Raw genomic sequence first — 27,271 nt, forward strand, 5'->3', positions numbered from 1 at the left:
ACACCATTGGAAACAGTGAATGGTGTTGAATGCAGCATGATGTTCTCCACATTTTCACTTGTGCTCAGAGTGACCCTGTTCTAATCTTTGAAAAGCATAGGGTGCCAGTGGTGGACCTGCCAATCATGGCATTGTATGGTAAATGCCAATAGGGTCCATTGTGCTGGGCAGTAAGCACAGGGCAACTAGTGGATGGCTACCTTCATGAAGTCTGTATTTGAATGTTTGGTTAGGAGCATGTAAGGAATAACGGATACTGTGATTCAATCTTAATCGCATGACATTTGCTCAAGCATCACAGATGTGTATCCAAAAACAAATCTGGTATCAGACAGTATTAGATTCAGAGTGTTCACACAACCTTTCTTTTATTTCTTGGGCCCAATGTAGGAAAGGTTAGCAAGTCACATGTCTATTAAGCCAGGTCATATTTTCCTTACGCTCTCAGTGTACACAGAATAACTAAGCAGAATTTATATTACACATGCAAAAAAGCATGAAAAGCCAAAAGTAAACATAACATAACACATTTTCATGTTTGCCAGCAGAGTATTCACTTCCTGGAGTCCCAACCAATATAATAATCCCTACAAAGGCAAATGGGCACTAAAAAGCCAATCAGAGCTATATCCAGCTGACAGCAATGCACAGGGAATAATCCTCAACTAATGTATTGCCCATTAATAAATCACATTTATTCCCGAATGCTGCAGAGACAGCCACTGTCTCAACCTCAAACATCACAGCCATCAACAGGCAAAGTCAGAAGGATACTTGCATAAATGCAGAGAGACAGTCCATAAATACAAATGTTGCTTTATGAAGATTAGTGTTTATTTTTATAATTTGGATGTTAATTTTTTTTAAAGTCATTTTCATATAAATACAACATGTATTGTGGGTTCACGCCCTCGGCCCACGCCCTCAACAGATGAGACACCTGGGTCTCATTAAGACGATCAGCATTTAAACCAGGAGGCGACTGCTGTTCATCGCTGGATCGTTGTCTACCACGCGTTAGTGAAGTCAAGCTACAGCAAGTCTAGTTAAGAGTATTCTCCTTTGTGCGTCGTACTTAACCCTGTCTCCCTGTCTACAGAGCTTCCTGGATTGATCGTGTGTGTGGATGATCTGAAGAATGCGTGCTCTCCCCCTGGACTTCCCTGGGGACCCCTTCTTCCATCACTCAGCTGTATATAGCACCCCCCCCCCCCCCCCCCCCCCTTCTTGTATATACACCTGGTGAATTGTAAATCCTTCTTGTGAGCATCAGAACCGGAGTCCTGCGCTTGAGTCCTCCTCCAAACCGTAACAAGGAATTTGCTTTGAAGAACTTTGCATTCGAGATAACAAACAGTAGAAGTATTTTGGCCATCTGACTCTTAAAAGTATTCTAAAAGTGATCTGCTTGTTAAATTTCTAAATAACCTAGCATAGAAGATTTTTTTAGAAATGGTACAGTAAAAGCTCTTTTGACACTGGGATACAACTCACTATTTTAGTACTATTCGTGTCACCTTTGGTTACTTTGTAAATTCAAATGAAATTATTTGTGCACTGATAAGTTTGGTAGTGCAGCTGTTATGATACAAAAAAATGCGATAGATCCACTTGGACAGAGAAGGTCCTGGGTGTATATTATGTTTTAGACTGAAATTCTGAGAACAGTTCCCTTTTTGAAGGCAGGATCTCCGAGTTTTAGAGGATGATGGTAATTCTCTGAGGGAAAAGCTGCAGATCAGTCAATCCAAGAGAGGTTGTTTCATATGGATAATCTTTTTTCTTTTCTGAAGGATGAAATCTTTGAAAATACTCCAAGTGAGGCATGGTAACTTGGTTGGAATTCAACAGCACATATTCAGCATGGTGACTTAGGTTACCTTTTCATATGTTAGTTTGGATGAGCTTGTCTTTTATATGACAGTTATATAACCTTTATATAACTGTCACAGCAAACTTTCAGCACTTTCTTTTCCCAAACTGTTGTCACCTTCTAAGCTCTGCTCACCTAAATCCTTAAGGACTTGGAGTATTTGCATAATTATACTGAGAGGCTAAGCTAGATGTAAGATGTTGCATCTAGCAATTTTTAGTCCTACTTTCATAACTCATCAGTACCCACGTCACAGATACTTTGTGGTATAATTGTTAACTATGTGTGTGTGTTTGAATAAGGACTTCATGTAAGGTCTGTTTAAGTGTACATTCTTCGATATATGATACACAGTGGTGGTGCTAATGAAAAAGCAAGACCTCAAAATAAGTATGTTTAATACTGCAACTGAGAGTCAAACAATTTCTTTTGATGGCATGCTGAGAAAATGTAACAATCATCCATTCTGGGCTGAGATATGAACACACGATGACTCACAATGCATTTGGGGCAAAGGTATGTGGGTGAAAGCAGCAGGAAAATGTAATGTGTGTTTGAGAGCATCCCAGCTGGGCAAATAACAGTCTATTGTGTTAAACAACTATGCTGGTGAAGACTGAAACCCTTCCCGGAGGATATGCTGACACTGATGTGGTGTGGCGCCCTTAGGGAGCTTATCCAGCCAAGCATTTGTGGCCATTCAGCACACCAATCACACCGTGACACAACTCTTAGCAATGTGAGGCAGTCAAATGACAATTCACAATTCTTCTTTTTATTTTCAGCATTTTTATGAACAGGAAAAAGAACAGGTGTTGACTGAACAAAAACAAATGACACACAGCCAAAATCGATTTTCTCAAGAACACTGGGAATTTTATTAAAATTTTATGGACATAATTTGCAGTTCAAATACGGCTACACTATAGGTCAAGAAAGCATTTCAGCAATAAATAAATCATCTAATTTGAATGTGAAAATTTGAATAGAAAAAAATATCTGCTAAAATTTTTAAATTGTTGGGTTGAGTTGTTTTTGTTATCCACAGTAACACTTACTTTTTCTTTTCGAGACAGTGTTGAGGATTAAAAATTAAAAAGTCCACTACCCTAGACTTCTAGATATCTCTATATATACCTTTAAAGGTTTGTCATTTGGCCCTTTCATGAATACAAAAAAAAGAGTGATGACTCCTTGGATGGTGAATCAACAATGGGACCAGCTTAACTCACTTAAGACACATTTTGTAAACATTTGGCAAGTTCTGATTCCACTCTCTGGTGGAGAGTGGATGGCAGGGCACATAGAAAGTTATGGCTGTACTGCAAGACCCTGAAAACACAATGAGCAGAAAGAAAGAGAAAACAAGTCTCCCTCCCCTTTACAACCCTTCAGCCTCTACTGTTGTTTCTCCAGCAGCACTCTTAATATTGATTTTTGATGCCAGACTTCTGGAAACACTGCAAACGTGACAAGTGTCTACACATACAGTAAATGCACGCATACAAACACAAACACACATATTGGCAACATGCTGGGATGAACAAATAAAGGTTTTTGAAGCCTTTCCCTCAAATGACAAGTGACATTGGTATCCAGGGGACACTTTGCTTTTGGTCTCAAGCCAAGTAAATGGAATAAAAGGGACAAGAGAGGGTAAGAAAGTCTTACATTCACAGCTGATACTTAAAGAAGTTGCTCAAATCAACAGGCTAATGCTAGGTACAAAGAGGACAAGTTAGCATGGGTGGTTGTGCATTTAAATCTTAAAATGTAATCAAATCAAAAGAATAAAAGTAAATGTCCTTAAAGTGTTTGTTTTTTTCAGAGAGGTGCCCTGACAGCAAATAATCACATGGCACAATTCAACGCATGGGATATCCCATGACGGTTTGCCACAACCTTTAAAATTAAAAATAACACATTAAAAAACACATTTAAATGCAGTTTGCATTCCAAGCAAAGGGGAACTTCTGTCAATGCACAATTTCCTGGTATACAACAACAACAACAAACTTTATTTATATAGCACATTTAAAAACCAGTGGTGTACCAAAGTGCTTAACATGCAAGAGGGTAAGATGAAGTAACATGGAAGGCTATGGCAAGGTACCAAAACGTGCTAGCAGGTTGAATGGCATTAAAAGAATATAATGCATATAAAAGCATAAAAGAAGGCTAAGTGTAGAGGATAAAACAGTCAAAATTTTTTAAAATGAATTAAAAGCCGAGAATAAGCTTTAAGCTACCTATCAAGCAAGCATTAACTGGTAGAAACGGCGAAGCTAAATGAGTGGGTTTTTAACCGAAATTTGAAGGAATGGATGGAATCAGACTCGTGTATAGCGATGGGGAGGTTATTCCATAAATCGATGAAGATGATCTTAATGCTCTAGTAGGGGTGTATGATCTAAGTAGCTCAATGAGGTAGCTTGGCACTATATTGTTAATAATTCGGAAGGTGAGCAGCAGAATTTTGAATTGAATGCGGTACTTAACGGGAAGCCAATGCAGATCAGCAAGGACAGGGGTAATAGAGACACGCCGCCCACTGCCAGTAAGGAGATGAGCAGCTGCGTTCTGAACAATTTGGAGTCTATGGAGGAGAGTAGAGTTAAGACCGAAGTAAAGTGAGTTGCAATAATCCAACCTAGATGTCACAAAGGCGTGGATAAGCTTTCCAAGGTCCCTATGTAGAACATAATGTCTGGCCTTGCTAATAAGACGCAATTGATGGAAACAAGATTTAACAACAGAAGACACTTGTTTATCGAACTTAAAAGAGCTATCCAAAAATACACCCAGGTCACTAACAGTGTCAGTGAGGAAACTGTTAAAGGAACCGCGGGCGTCACAGAGTTGGCTACGGGGGACTCTACTGTCAAACACAATAATTTCCGTTTTCCTGTCGTTTAGAATAGGAGAGTTACCTGCGAGTCAATTTTTGACCTCACGCATGTACTTGCGAAAGCCGTACAAAGACATAGAGGGATCATCAGTTCGCTTGAAATACATCTGTATGTCGTCGGCATAACAATGATGTGTGATGTTATACTTCTCAAAGATTGTGCCTAAGGGGAGCATATACAGTGAGAAGAACAGGGGGCCAAGGGCAGATCCTTGAGGCACGCTGCAGGAGACAGGTGCAGCAGAGGAGAAATAGGGGCCAAAATTGACCGAGAAGGACCTATTAGAGAGGTATGACTTAAAACAATCTAGGGCAGCACCTCCAATGGCAATGCATCAAGGTAATTGGTATACCTTGATGCACATATCAGAGCTATAAAGAATCAGAAGAAAGTGCATTGCTCAGACTGATTGGAGGCAAATTACATTTCAAAAGACTACCTGACAGAAGCCTTGATAAAAGTGTGATTTTGTGCAAACTGCAAAAAGGAGTTTGCATACCACTGAAGCACTTCAACCTTACAGTACCATCTAAATGCAAAACATGTTGCAGCGAGCACAGAAACTGTGGGAGCTGTTAGCGCTAGCAGTCCCGGCAGTTTAGCAGCTCAAACTTGATGAAATTACTAGATTCAGGACCAAAATTATTAAGTCAACATCGGAAAAACTTACAAATACTCTCACAAAATGGATTGCTCTGGACTGTAGCTCACTATCATTGGTAGAAGATAGGGGGTTAAAAATTGTGCTACAGTTAGCGTCAGGTGAACCAACTTTCCAACTTCCATGCCGAAAAACTATTCCAAGTGAAATTCAACAGCTTTATGACACTGAAAAGCAAGAAAAATTAGATGTATTACAGACAGTCATGCTAATATGGAGGATCTGGATATGTTTTCTCGTCTTCTAAAGAATCAAGAGGCTGTTTTTGCTGTTTTAAATGGTAAATGGTAAATGGCCTGTATTTATATAGCGCTTTACTAGTCCCTAAGGACCCCAAAGCGCCTTACATATCCAGTCATCCACCCATTCACACACACATTCACACACTGAATGTGTTTTAAAACATTCATTTTAAAATGTTGACATGTTGACATATAAATTATTGGAATGTGATGATGAACAAAAGCACAAGCTAGTCATTTTAACTCCATCAAAGCTGGTAAAACTCCAAAAGCTGGCTACTGTCATTGAGCATTGCAGTTAAATAAAAATATTTTTTAACTTATTGTTACCGTTTCTTCAAAAAGCTCTACAGTTGACAATTATTGTGTAGATTAATAATTACTTTCTTGGACTATCTACTACAGATTTGTGGCTGAGCCTCTTAAAGTTGAGAAATATGTCTCAAGTTCAATGGTTTTACCTACTTTCCGCCACCTGCATCACACCATGGAGGTCTCCGATGATGACTCAGACTACATGGTTAAATTTAAGACTGTGTTCACAAAGGACCTAACCCAACATGTAGCTACACTCAACAATCAGTAGCTCAAGATAGCTACTGTGCTTGACCCACACTTCAAGGATTTAAAGTGTCTTGCAAGGGGAGAGCGAGAAAAGGTTCAGATCAACCTTGAGGCACTGCTGAATTAACGGTGTAAAAATGCCACCACAAAGGAGCCAGCAAAGACAAAGAGCCTCCTCCTCTCTTCATTGTCTTCAGACTCTGATTCAGATGAGGAAGCCCTGTGTAACAGGGCCCTGAGTTTGTACAGAGCAGAATCCACCATCAACGAGAAAGACTGCCCGCTGCAGTGGTGGTCCAGTCGAGCAGGGACCCACCCACAGCTGTCTGTACGGGCCCGCAAGTATCTGATTAAGCCACTTCTGTCCGTTGTGAGAGTCTGTTCTCACTTGCAGATCACATAGTAACAATAAAGAGATGGACAGTAAATAAGCATAGAGGTATTGTCCAATGAGTCCAATGGGTTTGTTTTTTGTTGTTGTTGTTGTTGTTGTTTTGCACTGATCATACTGTTTTAGCCTAATATACAAAATAATTTTGGCTAAGGTTACTTTGTATTATTATTATTTAAAGACAATACCATTTTGAAAATGTATTTAAAATAGCACTTTATTTTTAAGTCTGCCCAATTTTGGCCAAGGATAATATTTTTGTTTCTCTGTTTTGAATTGAAATGCAGTTTAAATGTTTTTTCCCCAGAAGTTGAAAGAGCTTACAATATTCATGTCCATGTCTATTATTTGATTCTGTCACCCACTAAAACCCCTTTAAATTAAAAAAAACATTTGCACTTTGGGACAAACTTTCTTGTGTGACTAAAAGCGATCAATCAAGATTAATTACAAAGCCTCTAATTAATTAGATTATTTTTTTAATAGAGCCCTACTCCTAATATTTAGATATTTCTTTATGTATTAAAATTCACCACTCACAGCAGACTTAGCAAGTCGCAGGATTCATTATTGTGGTAATTGAGAAAATAAAGGTAAATGCTGTTCCAGTGTCATATGTAACGTTGTAAACACATTGAAAGGCCAACACATTGAGTATTTTTCGTAACCTAACTATGGAGTTTTCATGCATCCAACCTACCAGCATCTAAAAAAATCCCCCAAAATCATACTCTTTAAGTTTTAATTTTGGACTTTTACAACTGTTTTCATGTCAAATCCAAGAGATCCATTCCACTACTGGAATAATTTTATGTTTATCTTGAGCACTGTTCTTCATTTTGAAACATTGTACCAAGGGGCTATGGTGTTGATGGAATTAGGAATTCAACAATTGTGAAATTCAGGGCAATATAGATGTTTGAAATAAAAATTTGGTTGATAGGTTATTTCAATGCCAATGCTTTTGACAAAGGTGTCATTTATTCAGCCAACATGTCTGTGTATCTCTACTTGTGGGGTCCTGTCAGTATGGGTGAGAACATCTCTAGACTTCTCTAGATGTTCAGATTCCAGTGCACATGCTGCCAACACCAGTGCAAAAAAGGCCTTAAAGTGCAGGGCAGTCAAGGCAGGCCTCCTAAGACCCCTATGACATTAAAGACTGCTGTGTCGTTCGTTGTGGGTTGTCTGTGCAGAGAGCTGTTGGCCATATCTTCCTGCAAACCTTAATTGCAATCCTCTAATCCTCTGTGGTTCCTAAATGGTGAAAGAGTGAAGAAAACAGTCTTCTTGTGGTGTCGTCTTCTTGGGACGCCCAATTCAAAGCTCTACTGTTTTGTGGTACTTGGCCATCAATTTGGAAATAGTACTATGGCTCACTCCAAATAATGCTGCAACAAGGTTTTGCAGAACACCAGCTTGAATTTCCCCTATGGTACACACCCTATCCAGACCAGTGAAACATGGTGTGCTTGGCCACCAACAGATCATTGTAGCATGATCCATGCTGCTAATTCAAGTTCAGAGTTTTCAGTTCAAGACTTTGAATCAACTTCAGATCTTTTATCTGATTAGTCTGCAAATTTAAAATCAATTAACCTATGTGTATGAGCTGCGGGAGAACACAACAATTCCCAGAATATGGTGCAGATATTTAATATTTGATAAAGAATATGTAAAGACCTAAGACGACCAGAAGTTTGCAAGCGTTTTGGTTTGAGGTGATGAGTCCTAATGATAGTCCTACAAACCAAGCATTAGAATAGAGAGGAAAAGTGATTTAAGTACCTTCTGGAGGGTTGCTGGTGGCAAACAGGCTGGTCTGAGTATTTCAGAAACTGCAGATCTACTGTGGTTTTCTGCAAAGCCATCTCAAGAGTGAAAATGTGCTGCTGATGGCAGAGGTCAGCGGAGAATGGCTAGACTACTTTCAGATGAGAAGAAGGCAACAGAAACTCAAATACAATGATAGAAGAATAATAATCCTTTTTTGTACCACAAGGGGAAATTTGGGTGTAACAGCAGCAAGAAAGACACATATACAAATAAAGCCTGGGGGGTTGGTTTTTGTCCTGAGATTGCGTTCAGGCTGTTCCAAACCCCTCTGATGTTGTCCTGTTGCAGCTGCTCTTCCATCTTCCTCCTGTAGTTTTCCTTCCCTTGCCTTATCTTCCACTTCAGCTTCTTCTGGACAGCTCTCAGCTCCTGTTTGTCTCCAGATCTAAAGACTGTTAGAAAAACACTGTACCTTTATGATGGGTACAGTGTTGTCCACACAGAAGTTCATGTAATCCGTAATGCAGTCTGTGATGCTGTTGAGGTCATCTTCCAAACGGCTGCAGAGGTTGTCCCACACAGTAGAATGGAAACAGTTCCTCAGGGCCTCTTCAGTCTCCACCAACCATTTCCTAACTGTGTGTTTCACAACTGGTTCTCTGTGTACTAAAGATTTATACAGGCTGGGGATGAACCAGGTTGTGATCTGAGCCCCCCCAGGGGCTCAGAGGTGATGAGCTGTATGCCTATTTGGTGTTAGCATATAATAAGTCCAATGTTTTATTGTCTCTGGTGTGGCAGGTGACATACTGGGTGAAGAGTGGAGGGAGAGAGGAGAGTGGAGGACAGGGAGATGTGATTAAAGTCCCCAGAGATCAGGAAAAGGGCCTGAGGATGCTGTGTTTGGAGTCTGCTGGTTACAGTGTGCAGGACCTCACAGGCTGCTGCAGCGTTAGCAGAGGGCGGGACGTACACAGCTATCATAATGACGTGTGTAAACTCTCGCGGTAAATAGTACAGTCTCATGCTAACCACTAGCAGCTCAATGTCCTTACAGCATAGCGTCTCTTTGATAGATAAATACCCAGAGTTACACCATCTATCATTCACAAACACAGCCAAACCCCCTCCTCTCTTCTTACCACTCTCCATTGTTCTGTCTGCCCGGATCAGATGTGTGTTTATGTGTGAGTCCAGAGTTAGCGCGGTTAGCCACGACTCTATGAAGCACATCATGCTGCATTTCCTGTAACTCCTCTGATGTTGGGTTAGAGCTGCCAGTTCATCCACTTTTTTGGTGAGCGATCTCACGTGGTATCTGTTATTACATTCCCCATAATAACAGATACCACAGTGATACAAGGAGCAGATACCACAGTGATACAAGGAGCAGAAATGTACAAAATGTTTAATGTGTACTTCTGGCACCGCAAAATGTTTAACTTTGAATCAGCTGTGCTACAGCAGCAGACCATCCCAAGTGTCACTCTTGAAAGCTAAGAACAGAAAACTGGCAAAGGCTGGAAGAATGTTGCATGGTTCGATGAGTTGCTGTATCATAGAGTCAGAATTTGGTGTAAACAACGTGAAAGTATGGATCCAGCTTGCCTTGTATCAGCTGGTAGTGTAATAGTGTAATTTTGTGGGGATATGTTCTCTTCACACATTTTATGCCCCTTAGTACCAGTTAAACACTAGCATTGTTTCAATGCCAGAGTCCACTTGCATGACCATGTCCATCACTTTGACATACCCATTTTCTGATGGCTGCCTCAAACAGAATAACATATAATATCACAAAGTTCATATCAAACTGGCTTCTAGAGCAGGGCGATATGACCAGAAATATTTATCACGATATACATTTGAAAATTTGCGATAACGATATAACTGACGATATAATTGACACTAGACAAAATACTTTACAACTCCACAACTTTATTAGTGCAAAAAAACAAAACATCAATGCTGTATTTTCACAAGCAGCTGTTTTTTACGTGCATTAAAGTTATATAAAAATTTAACAGTGCAAATGCAAATTCCTTGCTGACAGTTTAACCAAAAGGCATTTCCAGTAGAAATTGGCCGACATATCCTCAGCATAATCATGTATATTATTCACAAAATTAAAAAAAAGGTTATACACACACAATATGGTAATATTATTTTGAAGCACAGTACGTATCACTCCGCGAGGCTCCTGCCTACGATAGCCGTAATGCTCCGACAATCCATCACATGAGCGCTTTATGTGGTACACGAGCGCCATGTACCACATAAAATCGTTTCAAGGTCAGTAAATACAACCAGAATTCATAATTAAGGCACATGGGATTATAAGGGGCACTGTCGATTTTCAGAAAAATCAAAGGATTGATTTTAAGTGTGCCGTATTTTCCAAAAAACACGGTAATAATGACGGCCTGCTAGCATGCTTTACCAAAAATAGTGCTTTGTTGTGTATGTGACGAACGAAAACCAGTTCCACACAGGGTTTTAATAGTTTTGCAATTTTCATTAGTTTTTATTTTTATTTAGTTTTGACTTCAGATTTTCAATTTTATATCAGTTTTAATTAGTTTTTACCAATTGTTTGCTAGTTTAGTTTAGTTTTTATTTTTTTGAAAATCCTTAGTTTCAGTTTAGTTTTGATTAGTTTCAGTTATAGTTTTAGTTGTGTTTGCAATAATTAAGTGTAACAAAATCCCAGTTTCATCATATCAGTCATTCTGCTCATCCTTGGGTATGTTGCTATTCCAGCTACCATAATGCACCCTGGACAGGTCGCCTGTCTGTCACAGGGCTAACACGCAGAGACAGACAACTCACATTCCCACCTATGGGTTCTTTAAATAAATAAATAAATAAATAAATAAAGGCAGATGAACAACCATTGATACCAGGCAACTATAAAATGTATATCTTGGCCCCAATGAGACTATTAACTCTCGCAGCACCGGGTGTTCGTAATTTTGGTTCAAGTGAATTGATAAACTTTTTGAAGGCAATTGACTCACACAGTTATGTAGATATCCCCGTCCTGTTGTCCAGCATTTTTACAAACCAATTCTGGTTCATCATTTCATTCAACGATACGCTTTCGCCCTTCTCATTCTCCATCGCTGCCATGCTTTTTCTGCCACGTGCGTATGAAAACAAAGGCACTGCGCATGCGCATTTTACCCATATTCTATCGCGATATTTAATTTTCTTATTGTTGCCCAACATTATACCGGTATTACCGTGAATGGTATGATATGGCCCAGCCCTGTTAGCTTCTTGACTGCAAATGGTAATGGTTTAGACAGCTAGAGTTATCTGTCTATTAAACCTGACATCATTAGCCGTTTCCAGGTCCAAACTCTGCTTCTGGCCCCAAAGTCAAACAAACACTGTGGCATCACTGTCAGTCTAAATTTATTCATTTTTAATAAAATGATCAGTGTTGGTGCTCTACCAGGTGTAACAATAAAGTTTAACATCCAGGCATCCATGAGAAACCGGAATTATGAAGTTTAACACAGAAGTTAGCAGAGAGTTAGCTTGCTAGTTTTCATCTATACCATGCTCTGACTGAGGCATTTCTGAATAATTAACACATACAGCTCTGCTATCACTTCCAACATAAATGAAGAGAGAAAACTAAACAGCAGTGACATTTGTAGGGTCACTGAAGTTGGGCTAGCTGGTTTATATTGATGTGCTCCGTTGGGGCTAGCTACAGAGCTATGATTAGCACAGTGTTTCCCAACCTCTTGGAGCCACAGCACATATTTCACATCAGAAAAACATCACATGGCACATCACCAAACAAAAATGTCACAAAAAGCATATTGATAATTTTTCCCCGAACACCAGGCATAGCAGACTTGGCCCGGTTTGTCCCCAGTATACCTTTTTTGCTTTAGTCTGACCACTATTCATGCTAGTTTTCATCTGGATCAGAATTTTCTCCAATTCCCAGGTCAGATTGACTGGTAACGTGACAGTTCGCAATTGTTATAGACAAATGCAGGAAAAGGATGCTGTAAATGGACAACTTCAGTCAGGAGAAAAACTGAGATAATCCATCCACAATACAGAAAAATTTGTCATTGTCATTATAACTCGTCATGGAAAATTCCAAATCAAATCAAATCACTTTTATTGTCACATCACATGTGCAGGTACACTGGTACAGTACATGCGAGTGAAATTCTTGTGTGCAAGCTTCACAAGCAACAGAGGTGTGTAAAAATACAATAACATAAGAACAAGCAAAATATAACAATGGCTAAATCTGAGAATCATATGAATAAATATATGTACAATATAAGAGTGTATGCGCATTACTGGATGTGTATACTAAATATGTATATCTACGTGTGTGTGTGTGTATATATATATATATATATATATATATATATATATATATATATATATATATATATATATATATATATATATTTATTTATTTATTTATTTATTTTTTTTTTTAATTAAATAGAATAAACAATAAAACAAAACATACAGAGGTTGGCAGTTGGATATTGTGCAAAACAAGTGGCATTTGTATACAGTATGGAGTGCATAATGTTGAAGTTCTGGTAAGTGAAGGTGAGGTGTCTACGAAGTGTTCAGCAGTCTGATGGCCTGATGGAAAAAGCTGTCTCTCAGTCTGCTGGTACGGGACTGGATACTGGAAAACCTCCTTCCTGATGGAAACAGTCTGAACAGTTTATGGCTGGGGTGACTTGGGTCCTTGATGATCCTCTCTGCTTTCCTCAGGCACCGCTTCCTGTAGATGTCCTGGAGGGAAGGAAGCTCACCTCCAATTATCCGTTCAGAACACCGCACTACTCTCTGGAGAGCTTTGCGGTTGTAAGCGGTCCTGTTGCCATACCAGGTGGTGATGTATCCAGTGAGGATGCTCTCAATGGCACAGCGATAGAAGGTCCTGAGGATGCGGGGGCTCATGCCGAATCTTTTCAGTCTCCTGAGAAAGAAGAGGCGCTGCTGCACCTTCTTCACTGTTTTGTTTATGTGTCCTGACCACGTAAGATCCTCAGCCAGATGTACACCAAGGAACCGGAAGCTGCTCACTCTCTCCACAGCAGTACCGTTGATGGTGAGGGGGGTGTGTACTTCTCAGCACCTCCGGAAGTCCACTATCAACTCCTTTGTCTTTGCGACGTTGAGGTTAAGATGGTTGTCTTGACACCAGTGGGTCAGGGCACTGACCCTGTAGGCCATCTCATCACCTTTGGTGATAAGACCCACCACTGTAGTGTCATCCACAAACTTCACAATGATGTTGGAGTTGCTAGTGGCCGTGCAGTCATAGGTGTAGAGTGAGTACAGGAGAGGGCTCAGTACACACCCCTGTGGAGCACCAGTGTTCATTGTGACGGGGGATGAGGTGATGCTGCCCAGCCTGACCACTTGGCGTCTGTCAAATAGGAAGTTAAGAATCCAGCTGCAGAGAGAGCTGCTCAGTCCTAGATCCTGCAGTTTCCTGTCCAGCTTCAAGGGAACAATGGTATTGAATGCTGAGCTGTAATCTACAAACAACATTCTCACATACGTGTCTCTCTTCTCCAGGTGCGAGAGGGCAGTATGTAGTGTCAGGGCTATGGCATCATCAGTGGACCTGTTGTGGCGGTATGCGAATTGTAGAGGGTCCAGTGAGTAGGGTAGTGCAGAGCCGATGAAGTCCCTGACCAGCTTCTCAAAGCATTTGCTCACGATGGGGGTCAGGGCTACATGTTGTCAGTTGTTCAATGATGAGATGGTGGAGGATTTGGGTATAGGGACGATGGTGGCCATTTTGAAGCAGGCTGGGACTACAGACAGAGAGAGGGAAAGGTTGAAGATGTGTGCAAACACACCAGCCAGCAGAGCGGAGTGGAGAGCAGTGGAAATTGCATCCTCTGTGGACCTATTTGCCTTGTAGGCAAACTGGTGGGGGTTGAAGCTGGGTGGGAGGCAGTCATTTATGTGTTTTAGGACCAGCTTCTCAAAGTACTTTGCAACCACTGGAGTCAGTGCGATGGGTCTGTAGTCACTGAGGCTACTGATGGTGGTGGACTTGGGGACTGGGACTATTGTTGATGATTTCAGGCAGTGAGGGACAGAGGCATGTGTCAGGGAGAGGATGAATAGTCTGGTGAACACAGGAGCCAGCTGGTCGGCACAGGCTTTGAGCACTCTACCAGGTATTCCGTTGGGGCCAGCAGCTTTCCTCTGATTTACTGCTCTGAACACATTGCGGACCTGATGTTGTTGGAGGCTAAATGTGTGGGGGCTGTGCTCAGAGGACGCTGTGGGCAGGGTGGTGTGCATGGTGGGGGTGACTGCAGTTTTCTCGAAGCGGGCAAAAAAGTGGTTAAGTTTCTCCGCTAACGAGATGTCCATATTATCTATATGGACATATTATCTATATTATCTATATGTGTGTTTCAGGCCCTCCCATACTTTCCTGGAGTTGTTATCAGAGAGGTGATCTGATAGCTTGTTTGAATAGTCCAGTTTTGCTGCTCTGATGCCTTTTTTTAATGGTGCACATCCTCCTCAGACACAGTGTGCGCACTGATGTCATCTGCGGTGCGCACACTGTCCGGGCTCATGTCGAATCTAGCGTAGAATACGTTTAGATCCTCACACAGAGAGGCCGTGGTCTGCGGTGTGCTGGTTTTCCCTCTAAAGTCTGTGATTGTGTTTAGTCCCGGCCAGATACTCCAAGGGTTGTCAAACTGTTGTTCCACCCTGTCCCTGTACTCACGTTTGGCTGCTTTGATCGTCTTCCAGAGTTGGTAATGTGTGTGTTTTTAGTCCGATGTGTTCGCGGAGGCAAAAGCGGTGCTCCGTGCCGCCAGTGCCGTGCAAACATCTCTGTTAATCCACGGTTTTTCATTTGGGAAGGATTTAACTGTTCTGGATGGGACAACATCTTCCACACATTTTCTGATAAATCCATAGACTGAGTCTGTGTACTCATTAATGTCATTAGCAGCCAGGTGAAACATTTCCCAGTCCGCGTGATCAAAACAGTCCTGCAGCATGGACTCCAATTGGTCCGACCAACGGTGCACCGCCCTCAGGGTTGGAGCTTCCTGTTTCAGCTTTTGCCTGTAGGCTGGAAGGAGCAGGATGGAGCTGTGATCTGATTGGCCGAATGGGGCACGGGGGGGGGGGGGCTTTGTACGCATCCCGGAAGGAGGTGTAGCAATGGTCAAGTAGCCGGTCACCACGAGTGTTGAAATGGATGTGTTGGTTGAGTTTTGGTGAAACTTTCTTCAGGTTTCCCTTGTTAAAGTCCCCGGTCGTGATAAACGACGCCTCTGGGTGTGCGGTTTCCTCACTGCTGATAATGCTGTACAGTTCCCTGAGTGCTCGGTCAGTGTCAGCTTGTGGGGGAATGTAAACAGCCGTAATAATCACTGCTGTAAATTCCCTCGGTAGCCAGAATGGCCGGCACTTAATCATCAGGTACTCCAGGTCCGGTGAGCAGAAGGATTTGACCGGGTGCAGGTTCACATAATCACACCAGCTGTTGTTGATCATGAAACACACACCACCGCCTCTGCTTTTCCCAGTAAGCTCCTGTGACCTGTCCGCGCGGTGCACAGAGAACCCCGGTAGTTGTATTGCGAATTCCGGTACCTTGTCCGATAGCCAAGTTTCTGTGAGGCAGATCACGCAGCAGTCCCGCATCTCTCGCTGCCAGAAGCTCGCACAGCTTGTTCTCCAGAGACTGCGCATTAGCCAAACTGAGTAGTGGTGGTCTGTTAGTGCGCTGTCTCAGGTCGAACCAGAACGCCAGATCTTCTCCCTCTGCATCGGCGTTTGTGGCCTCAAGGGGCCCAGAACAAAGGCGTCTCAGTTGAGATGAATGGGGGGTCAGCAAACGGAGGGTCCGTGTTGCAAAACTTGAACTCCGGAAAGTGATGAGAAAGTCCATCTCTTATGTCCAGTAAGGTTTGTCGGTCGTACACAAAGAGACATGTGCTACTTAATAAAGGAAAAGTAAAATTAAACACAAAAACCAGCTGTTGCTTGGGGGAGCTCGCAATGATGCTGCCATACTCGGCACCATCTTGCGTGTATTTCGCAAGATGGCGAAATAGACCCAGATAGCTTCATGTACTCATTCAAATCTTTGTTAGCCTCAGAGTGATTCTTTTCTAACCTAATCAAATTATCACTGACTTTTTTAGGGGCTTGTTCAGATTTAATAGAACAAGAGACAAAGCATTCAGTGTATGAATGTGAGAGTGAATGAATAGTGGAATTGTAAAGCGCTTTGAGGGGTCCCGAAAAGCGCTATATAAATGCAATCCATTATTATTATTATTAAAAAAAATATATTTAAGCCAATTTAATGAAAAGCTGTGCAAATGTATTTGGCTCACAGATGTTGATAATTTCATGGCTGAGTGAGTCTATTGTTGGCAGTCTTTCTCAGTCAATCCAAAGTTGTACACTGTGGTATTATGCAGCTATTATGGCTTTCATCCAAAGCAATTTCATGAAAAGTTTTAATGCCACTGACGTAAGACATCTAAAACCATGAGTGAAACTGCAATTATATCAACGAGTTGTGAGTGCCTGTGTGAAGTAAAAAGTACAATAACTAAGATCCCAAAAACAAAATGATCACATGGCCTGTTCTCTTTCTGGAGTCAAAATGTTGAATAGCAACATTTCAGTTTCCCTTGTACATCTCACTAGGAACCCTGTCAGACACAAAAGCAAAAACCCAGACATGCTGCAGTGCATACACATCATCTTGTTCTATCATCCTACTTAATTTCTCATTTCCTTGTCATGCCTTAGGTATCTAAAAGCACCCCTAGTGGAAAAATTCAACTTTTAAATTATTTATCTTCCAGCTGCCTTGGTATCATGTGTACCTATTGAATAACAGTTATTAAACAGGTGTGGTGTAGTGCCAAAATCCAGACTTAAAAAGGGGTATAAGTCTTCAATGGAATTGAGAACTTTTGAGTCAAGTTATCAAATCAAATAATCAAAATGAACAAAAGCTCATTTGAGAAAGTTGCTGTTGGGTCTGCGCTTCCACAGGCCCCGCTGGTTTAGAGACTTATTCCCATTAATGAAGCAAGACGGACAGCTCAACCGGTTTTTCACATGCTAGCAAGGGAAGGATCTCAGAGCAGCCCTTCTGCCCTCGGTAACAGACCACTTCGAAGAACCAGCTTCCCCTGCAGCCTTTTATTTCTGTTAAACACAGTTATAACGGTTATAAAAGATAAGGCACTGGGTGTGTGTGTATGTATGTGCGTGTGTGTATGTGTATGCATGTGCACGTGAGTGTGTTTGTGTTTGGGGGTGCGTTTGTGTGACTTCCTGCTCACCAAAAGGGTCATAAAGGCAGGAAGTTTACTAAACAAGAAAACAGAACCTTCACATAGGACGTGCCTATAATAAAACACTACAGCCTCCCCCACCATTAAACAGGCTGGGGAGGGCAATAGAAACAGGAGAATGTCTTTGATCATATAGTTTGAACCAAGACTTACAAATTTAAGTACAATAATGGCAACATTTAACAATTTGACTCTAACAGTTGCGAGTAAAAAAGAGACAGATGAAAGTAAAGAAGCACTAAGCCTTTCTGGCACAGCAGAGAACATGAAGTCCACTTTAGCTTGGTGGGACTACATGATGCACCTTGAATAGCAAGCATGATAAGTTACAGAAGAGATTAGAGATATTTTATTCAAGTGATCATTTGCTGTAATATCCAAAGAATATACTAAACATCTCAAACTCTTGTTTACGTGCACTTATTAATCACTATTACTGGTAAGTAATTGAAAGCAGCCCTGATAATGTATACTCAGGCTTGTGTTAAGAGATATTAAAGACCACTTCATTCTTGTCACACTTTAGTAACATTATTAGAGTTATGAATTTTACTTTCAAGGATATTTTCTAGGGTGAATTAAACTTCCCTGAACATGGTGGGCAGATCAAAAGTATGAGTGGGTGAAGTGTACAGGATTCACAAGACACCTGAAAACTACGTAGATCAACTGATGTATTACAAGGTTGTATTTTAATTCACATGGCTCAATGGAAATGAACCGAGATATGCAGCAATTAGTCGTGATGAGAAAGCCAAGGTGATGGTACCATTGAACTGGCTAAGCTTTGAAATCTGCTTCTTGGTGCTGTCTACCACTGAAGCCTGACAAAGACATTTCAATATTATTCAATATTAATTAAATGTGTTTTATAGTTTTCATTTAGGTAAATCTGCAGCTTGTGATTAAAGAATCATTTAAATGAATCTATCATATCATTGCAACATCACTGTAAAGCTAAGAAGCTTCTTGTACCCCTAAAGATCCAAGTCCAAAAACTGATAAATGACTTGTAGTTAAAGCACGAAAATGATATACATATTGACTTTCACATTCATTTAAACTCTGTTCTTTTATGTAGTTTTATGTAGTTTTTTTCATTTTATCACATAGCACTACAGAAAGAATATGTTGCAAGTTCATTCCATTTTCTGTTGCATAAAAAAAAAAAAAATCTTTTTTTTTTTCTTTTTTTTTTACTGTAGCAACCTGAATCCACTCAAGCTGTGATTTTAAAAGGTTTCTGTTCGGGGCCAGTGTGTTCTGTATGAAGATAATGGGTGTTTTGACACACCTCTGGAGTTGGTTTCCATTAGCAGATGAGCAGACCTCCTGGGAGAGCTGACAATTGGGAGTGCCAGGTTGTTTGACAGGGTTATCAGTAGGCAGCCTGCAGCGGTTCCTTCACACTCATGCATTAGGTTATCACAAATGAAAAGCAGAAGAAGGTATGAGAAAGAAAAATCAAGATTGCGGAGAGTTAGGAAAACTGCAACACAGCTTTATAATAATAACCAAATGAAGCTGTACTACATTTCTGTGTTTGTATAAATATATGTAACTCATAAACCTATTAACTTTCTGCAGGATACAAACGCCGGTTTAAAGAAAGACTGGCAAATTGTGTCTTAATGTATTATACATGTTACTAAATGTAACTCCGTAGGATTATTGTCATTCTTCAAGTTCTTTAACCCAGTCTTTTTGAGTTGTTAGTTCATGTTTCGTTTTGGATTTTAGAACTATGATCTTTCTTTATAGTTTATGTTCTGCCTTTATAGTTTTCACTTGGTGATCATTTGTTCATTTGTTTTTTTGAGTTTTGTTTTTTCATGGCTTGCTTTTATTTGTAGTTGGGGTGTTTTTTTGTTAGTTCCCTTTTGTGATTTCTTTTTACTTCTTCAGCCATGTCCCTTGGGGTTTAAGTTTTCTTATTCACTAGTGAAGGCTATCAGCCTGCCATTTGTAACTGGAGGTGTAGATTTTACAACGTTCACATTTGGTGGCACAGAAAGTATTAATAATTACAAGTTAATGCAACATTGCTATCCACATTCAGAATGCCTTAAAGGGCCCATATTGTTAAAAAGCATTTTAGGACAGAAAGTATGACCTGTGAAAATCTGAAATTAGAAAGGCAATGGAAATTTTATTTATAGAGTATTAGCACATTTCATTATACTTAAATTCATAATTTAAGTATAATGATAAAAACATATAAACTTAAATAGGTTTTGTCAAGAAATCACAGGCTGCAAGAAGCTCCATAAGATCACCTTAGCAGCATTAGGACAAGACTTTCGGGGAACGTTTGGAGACAACTTGAAGCACATTTAGTTAGGTTAACTGTGTTACACTGGATAAAACAAGAAAAATCTTGACTGCTTGATATGATGCATGACAGGTAAAGCACATCCCGGTCCTCAGCTCCTCTAAAATCCACAGCTTGAATTCCCAAATGACCCAGTCTCTCACTGGTTGTGGGACCATGTGGGATCAGGCTTGACCGCCAGCCTCTACTGACTACGTCACTACATTCACTACATACATAGTCCAAAAGGAGTACTTTTCTAATACAGTTTCTCAAATTATTCACAACACTGCTCCTTTCAAAGTGATGAACACGGCCCACCAAAAGCATCTTGAAGAAACAGCGACAACTGATTCTATGACTGAGTTTCATGATCAACAGTGTCAAAGGCAACAGTGAGATCAGGCAGGACTAAGACTGAAACTGTCACGGCTGGCGGGGTGAGCCGTGTGGTGTGGAGGAAACGGAGGACCCAAAATGCAGACAGCCGATATGATGAGATGAGTGAGGGTTTAATTTACAGTGTACAAATAACAGAACTGAGGGCAGGACAGAACATAAACCTAAACTGGGTGAGCTAAATAACAAACCGGGTCATACAAATGGGGTGGGAGGCAGAGAGACACAGACGAGGAACGGACACCATGAAACACAGACGAGCCGACGAGGAGCACAGGCAGACACGCACTATAAATACACACACCAGGTAATTAGGAAATGGCAGACAGGCGGGGACACAGCTGGAACTAATGGACATAACGAGACACCAACCTACAAAGTAAAACAGGAAACACACAGACTGTTTTACACAACCAACTGGGGACACGATCAGAACGCAGAGGAGAGACACAGGTAGGGATGATAGAACACACAACTCAAACCCTAAGAACAAATACAAAATCAGAACAAACTAGAAAAGTGACAATAATGAACTGAAAGCGCTGGGTCACCGACCCAGGACCATGACAGTACCCCCCCCTCAAGGGCTGGCTCCAGACAGCCCAACAGAAACACAAAACCCCCCCCAAAAACCAAAAAACGGAAAACGACCCGACCAGGGCGGGCGGCGGGGGTCCAGGACGGAGGGACAGAGACCAAAAAGGCCCAGACGGACAAGTTCAGGGGGCCGACCCGGAGGCCGACAGCGCCGGAGGCCAAAACAGTGCAGTTCCGGGGGCCGACCGTGCGGAAGGCAGCGGCAACGACGGGGAAACAGTTCAGGGGGCCGACCGCGCGGAAGGCAGCGGCAACGACGGGGAAACAGTTCAGGGGGCCGACCGTGCGGACGGCGGCAGCGGCGAGAAAACAGTTCCGGAGGCCGGCTGCGGCGGCGAAGATGCCCAACATGCGGCCCGGCAGATGACCGACGATGTTGAGGCGGCAGTTGGGAACCTGAAGGCTGCGTGGCCTTCGCTGGACCAGACGAGGCAGGAGCTGAAGCTGGACCAGGCGAAGCGGGCGAAGCTGAGGCAGAAGCTGGACCAGACGAAGCGGAAGCAGAGGCTGGACCAGACGAAGCTGAGGCAGAGGCTGGACCAGACGAAGCTGAGGCAGAGGCTGGACCAGACGAAGCTGAGGCAGAGGCTGGACCAGACGAAGCTGAGGCAGAGGCTGGACCAGGCGAAGCTGATGCGGGCGAAGCTGGACCAGGCGAGGCTGATGCAGAGGCTGGACCAGGCGAGGCTGATGCAGAGGCTGGACCAGACGAAGCGGATGCTGAGGCTGGACCAGGCGAGGCGGATGCTGAGGCTGGACCAGGCGAGGCGGATGCAGAGGCTGGACCAGGCGACGATGAAGCCAGAGCTGGACCAGGCGACGGCGTGGGTGAAGCCGGAGCTGGACCAGGCGACGACGAAGCCGGAGCTGGACCAGGCGATGATGAAGCCAGAGCTGGACCAGGCGACGGCGTGGGTGAAGCCGGAGCTGGACCAGGCGACGACGAAGCCGGAGCTGGACCAGGCGACGATGAAGCCGGAGCTGGACCAGGCGACGATGAAGCCGGAGCTGGACCAGGCGACGGCGTGGGTGAAGCCGGGGCTGCAGCTGGCGAGGATGAAGACGCCGAGGCTGCAGCTGGCGAGGATGAAGACGCCGAGGCTGCAGCTGGCGAGGATGAAGACGCCGAGGCTGCAGCTGGCGAGGATGAAGACGCCGAGGCTGCAGCTGGCGAGGATGAAGACGCCGAGGCTGCAGCTGGCGAGGATGAAGACGCCGAGGCTGCAGCTGGCGAGGATGAAGACACGGAGGCTGCAGCTGGCGAGGATGAAGACACGGAGGCTGCAGCTGGCGACTGGACGGGCTCCTCGGGCCCTCCAGCTGACGAGGCAGAAGACTGGACGGGCTCCTCGGGCCCTCCAGCGGACGAGTCTTGGGGCTGGACGGGCTCCTCGGGCCCTCCAGCGGACGAGTCTTGGGGCTGGACGGGCTCCTCGGGCCCTCCAGCGGACGGGACAGGAGGCTGGACGGGCTCCTCGGGCCCTCCAGCGGACGGGACAGGAGGCTGGACGGGCTCCTCGGGCCCTCCAGCGAGAACAGTCTCAGGACCAGCGGGCACAGGGGCCCCTGGCAGGAACGGATCAGAACCAGCAGGCGCACGGGCCTCTGGCAGGAACAGATCAGAACCAGCAGGCACGGTGGCCTCTGGCAAACACAAAGCTGACTGCAGCTGCACCGAGCATTGACTCAGCTCAGGCAGCGACAGCCGGGTGCAGTCCTCAGATGGCTTCTTTACCTCCAGGGGTCCAGAGTCTGCTGGGGGCTGAAACCCAGCCTCTGGGGAGGCCCTGGAGTGCGTCTCAGTCTCAGAACTGGCCAGCTCTTGAGGAACGTTTGCAGGATTGTTTGGTGTGTCTCTCTGCAAAAAATACGTAATAGAAAAAGAGTCCAAAACGGGGGGCACAGACGCAGCCTCCCGTACAGAGGGAGTCGGTGAAGATGGCATAGATGACTGGGCTAGTGGGGATACCGGGGGCCGAGCTGAATGCTGCTGTGCAGCTAAACGAGCTTGCGGCTGTGCAGCTAAACGAGCTTGCGGCTGTGCAGCTAAACGAGCTTGCGGCTGTGCAGCTAAACGAGCTTGCGGCTGTGCAGCTAAACGAGCTAAGGACAGCTGAGCAGGAGAATGAACAGGCAACAAGCAGTTCTCCTTGTCATCTGCTGCACAAAACAAAGCCCCTGAATAAACCGTCCCACAGTCCAAAACAGAAAAAGGGTCCTTCTCACTCACCACAGCCTGTAGTGCTATAGTCCTAGTATCCGGCTGTGGGGTGACGCGCCGACGGCGCGATCGTCGCCTCCTCCCTGCGGACGGCTCCGGCGGGCCGGGCAAAACCTCCGGCGGGCCGGGCAAAACCTCCGGCGGGCCGGGCAAAACCTCCGGCGGGAGAAGCTGACGTGGCTGTTCCGGGGCGGCCGTAGTCCGCTGCTGCTGGACAAAGTCTGTGGATTCCCGAGCTTGCACCACCTCCCGGGCTTTATGCAGGTTGCGAATTAACTCCGAAAGTCCCTTGAACCGGCAGAGGTAGGAATTTCCTTCCAGGATCGCCTCGATGGCTTTTAACCCCACCACCTTCGCACTTGCGTTGGTGGTGTGGGTTACCCAGTCCATCAGGCGTTGGATGCGTGCGAGGTCGCTCTCCCCAGACAAAGCTGCTGGATCCATCTTGTGGTCGGCTCGTACTGTCACGGCTGGCGGGGTGAGCCGTGTGGTGTGGAGGAAACGGAGGACCCAAAATGCAGACAGCCGATATGATGAGATGAGTGAGGGTTTAATTTACAGTGTACAAATAACAGAACTGAGGGCAGGACAGAACATAAACCTAAACTGGGTGAGCTAAATAACAAACCGGGTCATACAAATGGGGTGGGAGGCAGAGAGACACAGACGAGGAACGGACACCATGAAACACAGACGAGCCGACGAGGAGCACAGGCAGACACGCACTATAAATACACACACCAGGTAATTAGGAAATGGCAGACAGGCGGGGACACAGCTGGAACTAATGGACATAACGAGACACCAACCTACAAAGTAAAACAGGAAACACACAGACTGTTTTACACAACCAACTGGGGACACGATCAGAACGCAGAGGAGAGACACAGGTAGGGATGATAGAACACACAACTCAAACCCTAAGAACAAATACAAAATCAGAACAAACTAGAAAAGTGACAATAATGAACTGAAAGCGCTGGGTCACCGACCCAGGACCATGACAGAAACGCTCTATTAATCAGTGTTGATCATTAATGATTTCAGTAAGAGCTAAACATTTTTTCTTTCAAATATTTTGCTGAAAAAAAAAACATTAGAAAATGGTCTATAATTATCAATTACTAAGGGACGATTCATGGTCACCTGAACCAACCCCATGCTTTATCAAAAAGAAAGGTTTAAGCCTAATCTTAAAATTAGAGAGGGTGTCTATATCCTGAATCCAAACTAGAAGCTGGTTCCACAGAAGAGGGGCCTGAAAACTGAAGGCTCTGCCTCCCATTCTACTTTTAAATACTCTAGGAACAACAAGTAAGCCTGCAGTGCAAGAGCAAGGTGCTCTAATGGGATGATATGGTACCACATAGTCATTGAGAAAAGACAGTGCCTAAATTACTCAAGAACTTGTATGTGAGGAGCAGGATTTTAAATTTGATTCTGGATTCAACAGGGAGCCAATGAAGGGAAGCAATATAGGAGAAATATGCTCTCTCTTTCTAGTCCCCATCAGTACTCTTGCTGCAGCATTTTGAAGGCTTTTTTAAGGGAGTTCTTAGGACATCCTGATAATAATGAATAGTAGTCCAGCATAGAAGTAATAAACTCACAAACTCATTTTTCAGTGTCACGCTGAGACAGGATGTTTCTAGTTTTGGAGATATTGTGCAAATAGAAGAAAGCAGTCCTACATATTTGTTTAATATGTTCATTGAAGGACATATCCTGTGACCTGTTCAATTTATTCCTATTCAATGTTTTATTTCATATGAAATAAGTTCAAGGACTGTTTTGACATAGACTTCTATATGGCCAGAAGTCCATTAGAAACCACAGGTTATTTTTTTTCTTTTTTCTTTTTTTAACTAATGCAGATTTAAGATGTTTGCTTCACTTTTTAGCAGCAGCACAAATGTGTTTGCAATCAGCACTGAACACTGTGGCAATCAGGGCTTGAGATTATCCCCCAAGAGGACATTAAAGTGAAGGACAGGACAAGGTAAGGAGTACTGACAGCAAGAATTTTCCCAGCCTTGCAGTGTTTCTTAAAAAGACTGACTGACTCACTCAGTTTACCACTGAATGAAGTTAAAGCCAAACTGAATATACATATATCCATTACTTTATCTTGATTTGGGGAAAATATGTTTAGAGCTATTTGATCATTGCCATTATTATTTTCTGCATGTCTGCTCTGTGCAAAGTCATCTTTTATCTTCATCAATCAGCTTCAGAATCAGAATGCTTAATTAATCGCAGAGGAAATGATGTCACAGTTGCTCCAAGACAGTGAAAACTAACTAAACTAAATTAAATAATACCATATATCACAAAGTTACAAAATATAACAAAAGAGCTCCAATAAATACAAATAGTTCTCATTATAAAAATCCCAGTATATTGCACAAAATTAATGTTTGACACTGAGGTGCCCTTCTTATCATATTAACTGCAGTTTTCTCTAAAGAGCATGTAATATTAAGGGTGTGCAATTATTGCACAAGTTGATTATAATGGAATCCGTTTTGACAGGGTCCACTTTTGGAGTAAAGAGTATGACCTGACAGTATTAACATCTTCCACAATACAGAAGCACACACACAAACACAGATACAGTGGCAAAGGGTATAGTCCGTATTCTAAAACATCTAATTTGTGACCAGAGCTGCATTATAGTGCTTATGTACGCTAAATATACATGTTGGCCAAAAGCAGATACTCATTGTTGGATTCACTTAGGAAGTTGAAAGCAAGTACTGCATAAAGGCCTTAAAAGAAGGTGACTATCCAAGTGAACTCCAAGTGAACCAAAATGCGGTATTACAAACCACAACAGAATGTTCAGTCTGCTTTCTTTCCATCAAAGAAAATACAGGAAGATGGTGCTTCGTCCTGGGCTATTGTGGAACAAAGATAATTTACAGTCATTTCACATTTGCACATCTATATTATCTTCCCACATGGCTATGTTTTTTGTTTTTTTTTTTAACTCAAGCTTGTAATGTAACTGGTAGGTGGTTCAGATTCACACCATTAAACAAACTACTCTAGAGTTCATTTGGAATCATACAGAGACTAAACACAGGAGTTTTTTGTGTTGTGGTTTCATACTGTCCTGTTGGTTTCAGCCTGGTTCACTAATCCCTGGTGTTTCCTGCTTCCTTTGTGTTTCTGTGTCTGGCTCAGTCTCATCCCTGTGTTTGTTTACCTTTCTGCACTGTTCCTTTCTGTCAAGTCCATGGATCCTGGGCTCAGTGTTAGTTTATTCCTTTTTTATTTTCATAGTCCCCTGTAATATGTGCGTTATGTTCACTTTTGCTTCCCCTGTCTCTTTAGTTTGTGCTTAGTGTCATACTCGTTCCCACCTGTGGCCTATCCCCTCATTATCCTCTGTGTGTATGTATTTCAGTCTTCCCATGTAGAGTGAGTTTTCAGTGTACACAGTGGTATTCACAATGAACAAATATGTTACTTGCTGCTGTGGAGAACAGAGCAACCAGTTAACAACAAGCAAACAGCTCCTGTCACCCACACTTTTGGTTTCAAGATGTCTACTTGCCAAATGAATATGACTTACCAGTAAAAACTGGAACTATGTAAACTATGTAAATAAAACTGAACTTGCAAGTGATATGATTATTATTATTATTCAATTGTACTGGAATATTGGACATAACTTGGCCTCAGTCTAAGCTGTAATGGTAGCGGGGTTATGGTGTGGGATTTTTTTTCAGGAGTTGGGCCCTTTATTTCCTTTTTTATTATTCTGTAATGGTTTCAGTTCCCTGTAATGCTTTACAATGCCATAAATATTTTGGACAATTTCATGCGTTCAACTTTGTGGGAACAGTTTGGGGTGGCCCCCTCCTGCTCTGACGTGATAATCATATCATATTACATATACAGACAGCAATACTGATGGTTTAGTTCTTACCAAAAATGGCTAAGCACTGAGTCAG

General features: G+C 42.8%; 2 protein-coding genes across 2 annotated transcripts in view; both read right to left on the bottom strand.

The window, feature by feature from the left end:
• Positions 1-27,271, bottom strand: part of ntm (neurotrimin) — a 358,272-nt gene that overhangs the window by 280,590 nt on the left and 50,411 nt on the right. The window lies entirely within an intron of this gene.
• LOC148100835 (uncharacterized) lies at positions 15,437-23,831 on the bottom strand. Its single transcript, XM_087846946.1, has 5 exons — positions 22,217-23,831; positions 21,567-21,886; positions 21,210-21,503; positions 16,058-16,247; positions 15,437-15,801 (listed from the first exon to the last, which is right to left on the bottom strand). Exons 1-5 carry the CDS (start codon positions 23,754-23,756, stop codon positions 15,437-15,439), a joined length of 2,709 nt encoding a protein of 902 aa, XP_087703072.1. The 5' UTR covers positions 23,757-23,831.

This window comes from Neolamprologus brichardi, chromosome 10 (genome assembly GCF_056152115.1).
Source record: "Neolamprologus brichardi isolate AB-2024 chromosome 10, ASM5615211v1, whole genome shotgun sequence".
In the NCBI taxonomy this organism is placed as follows: Eukaryota; Metazoa; Chordata; class Actinopteri; order Cichliformes; family Cichlidae; genus Neolamprologus; species Neolamprologus brichardi.

Excerpts from the sequence above, each read along its gene's own strand:
- LOC148100835 (XM_087846946.1), bottom strand. The coding sequence starts at position 23,756 with ATGGATCCAGCAGCTTTGTCTGGGGAGAGCGACCTCGCACGCATCCAA. Across the intron at positions 21,887-22,216 it reads CTCGCCAGCTGCAGCCTCGG|CGTCGCCTGGTCCAGCCTCT; the intron begins CGTCTTCATCCT and ends CTCTGGCTTCAT. Across the intron at positions 15,802-16,057 it reads AAACTTGGCTATCGGACAAG|CTGACACTGACCGAGCACTC; the intron begins GTACCGGAATTC and ends TTCCCCCACAAG.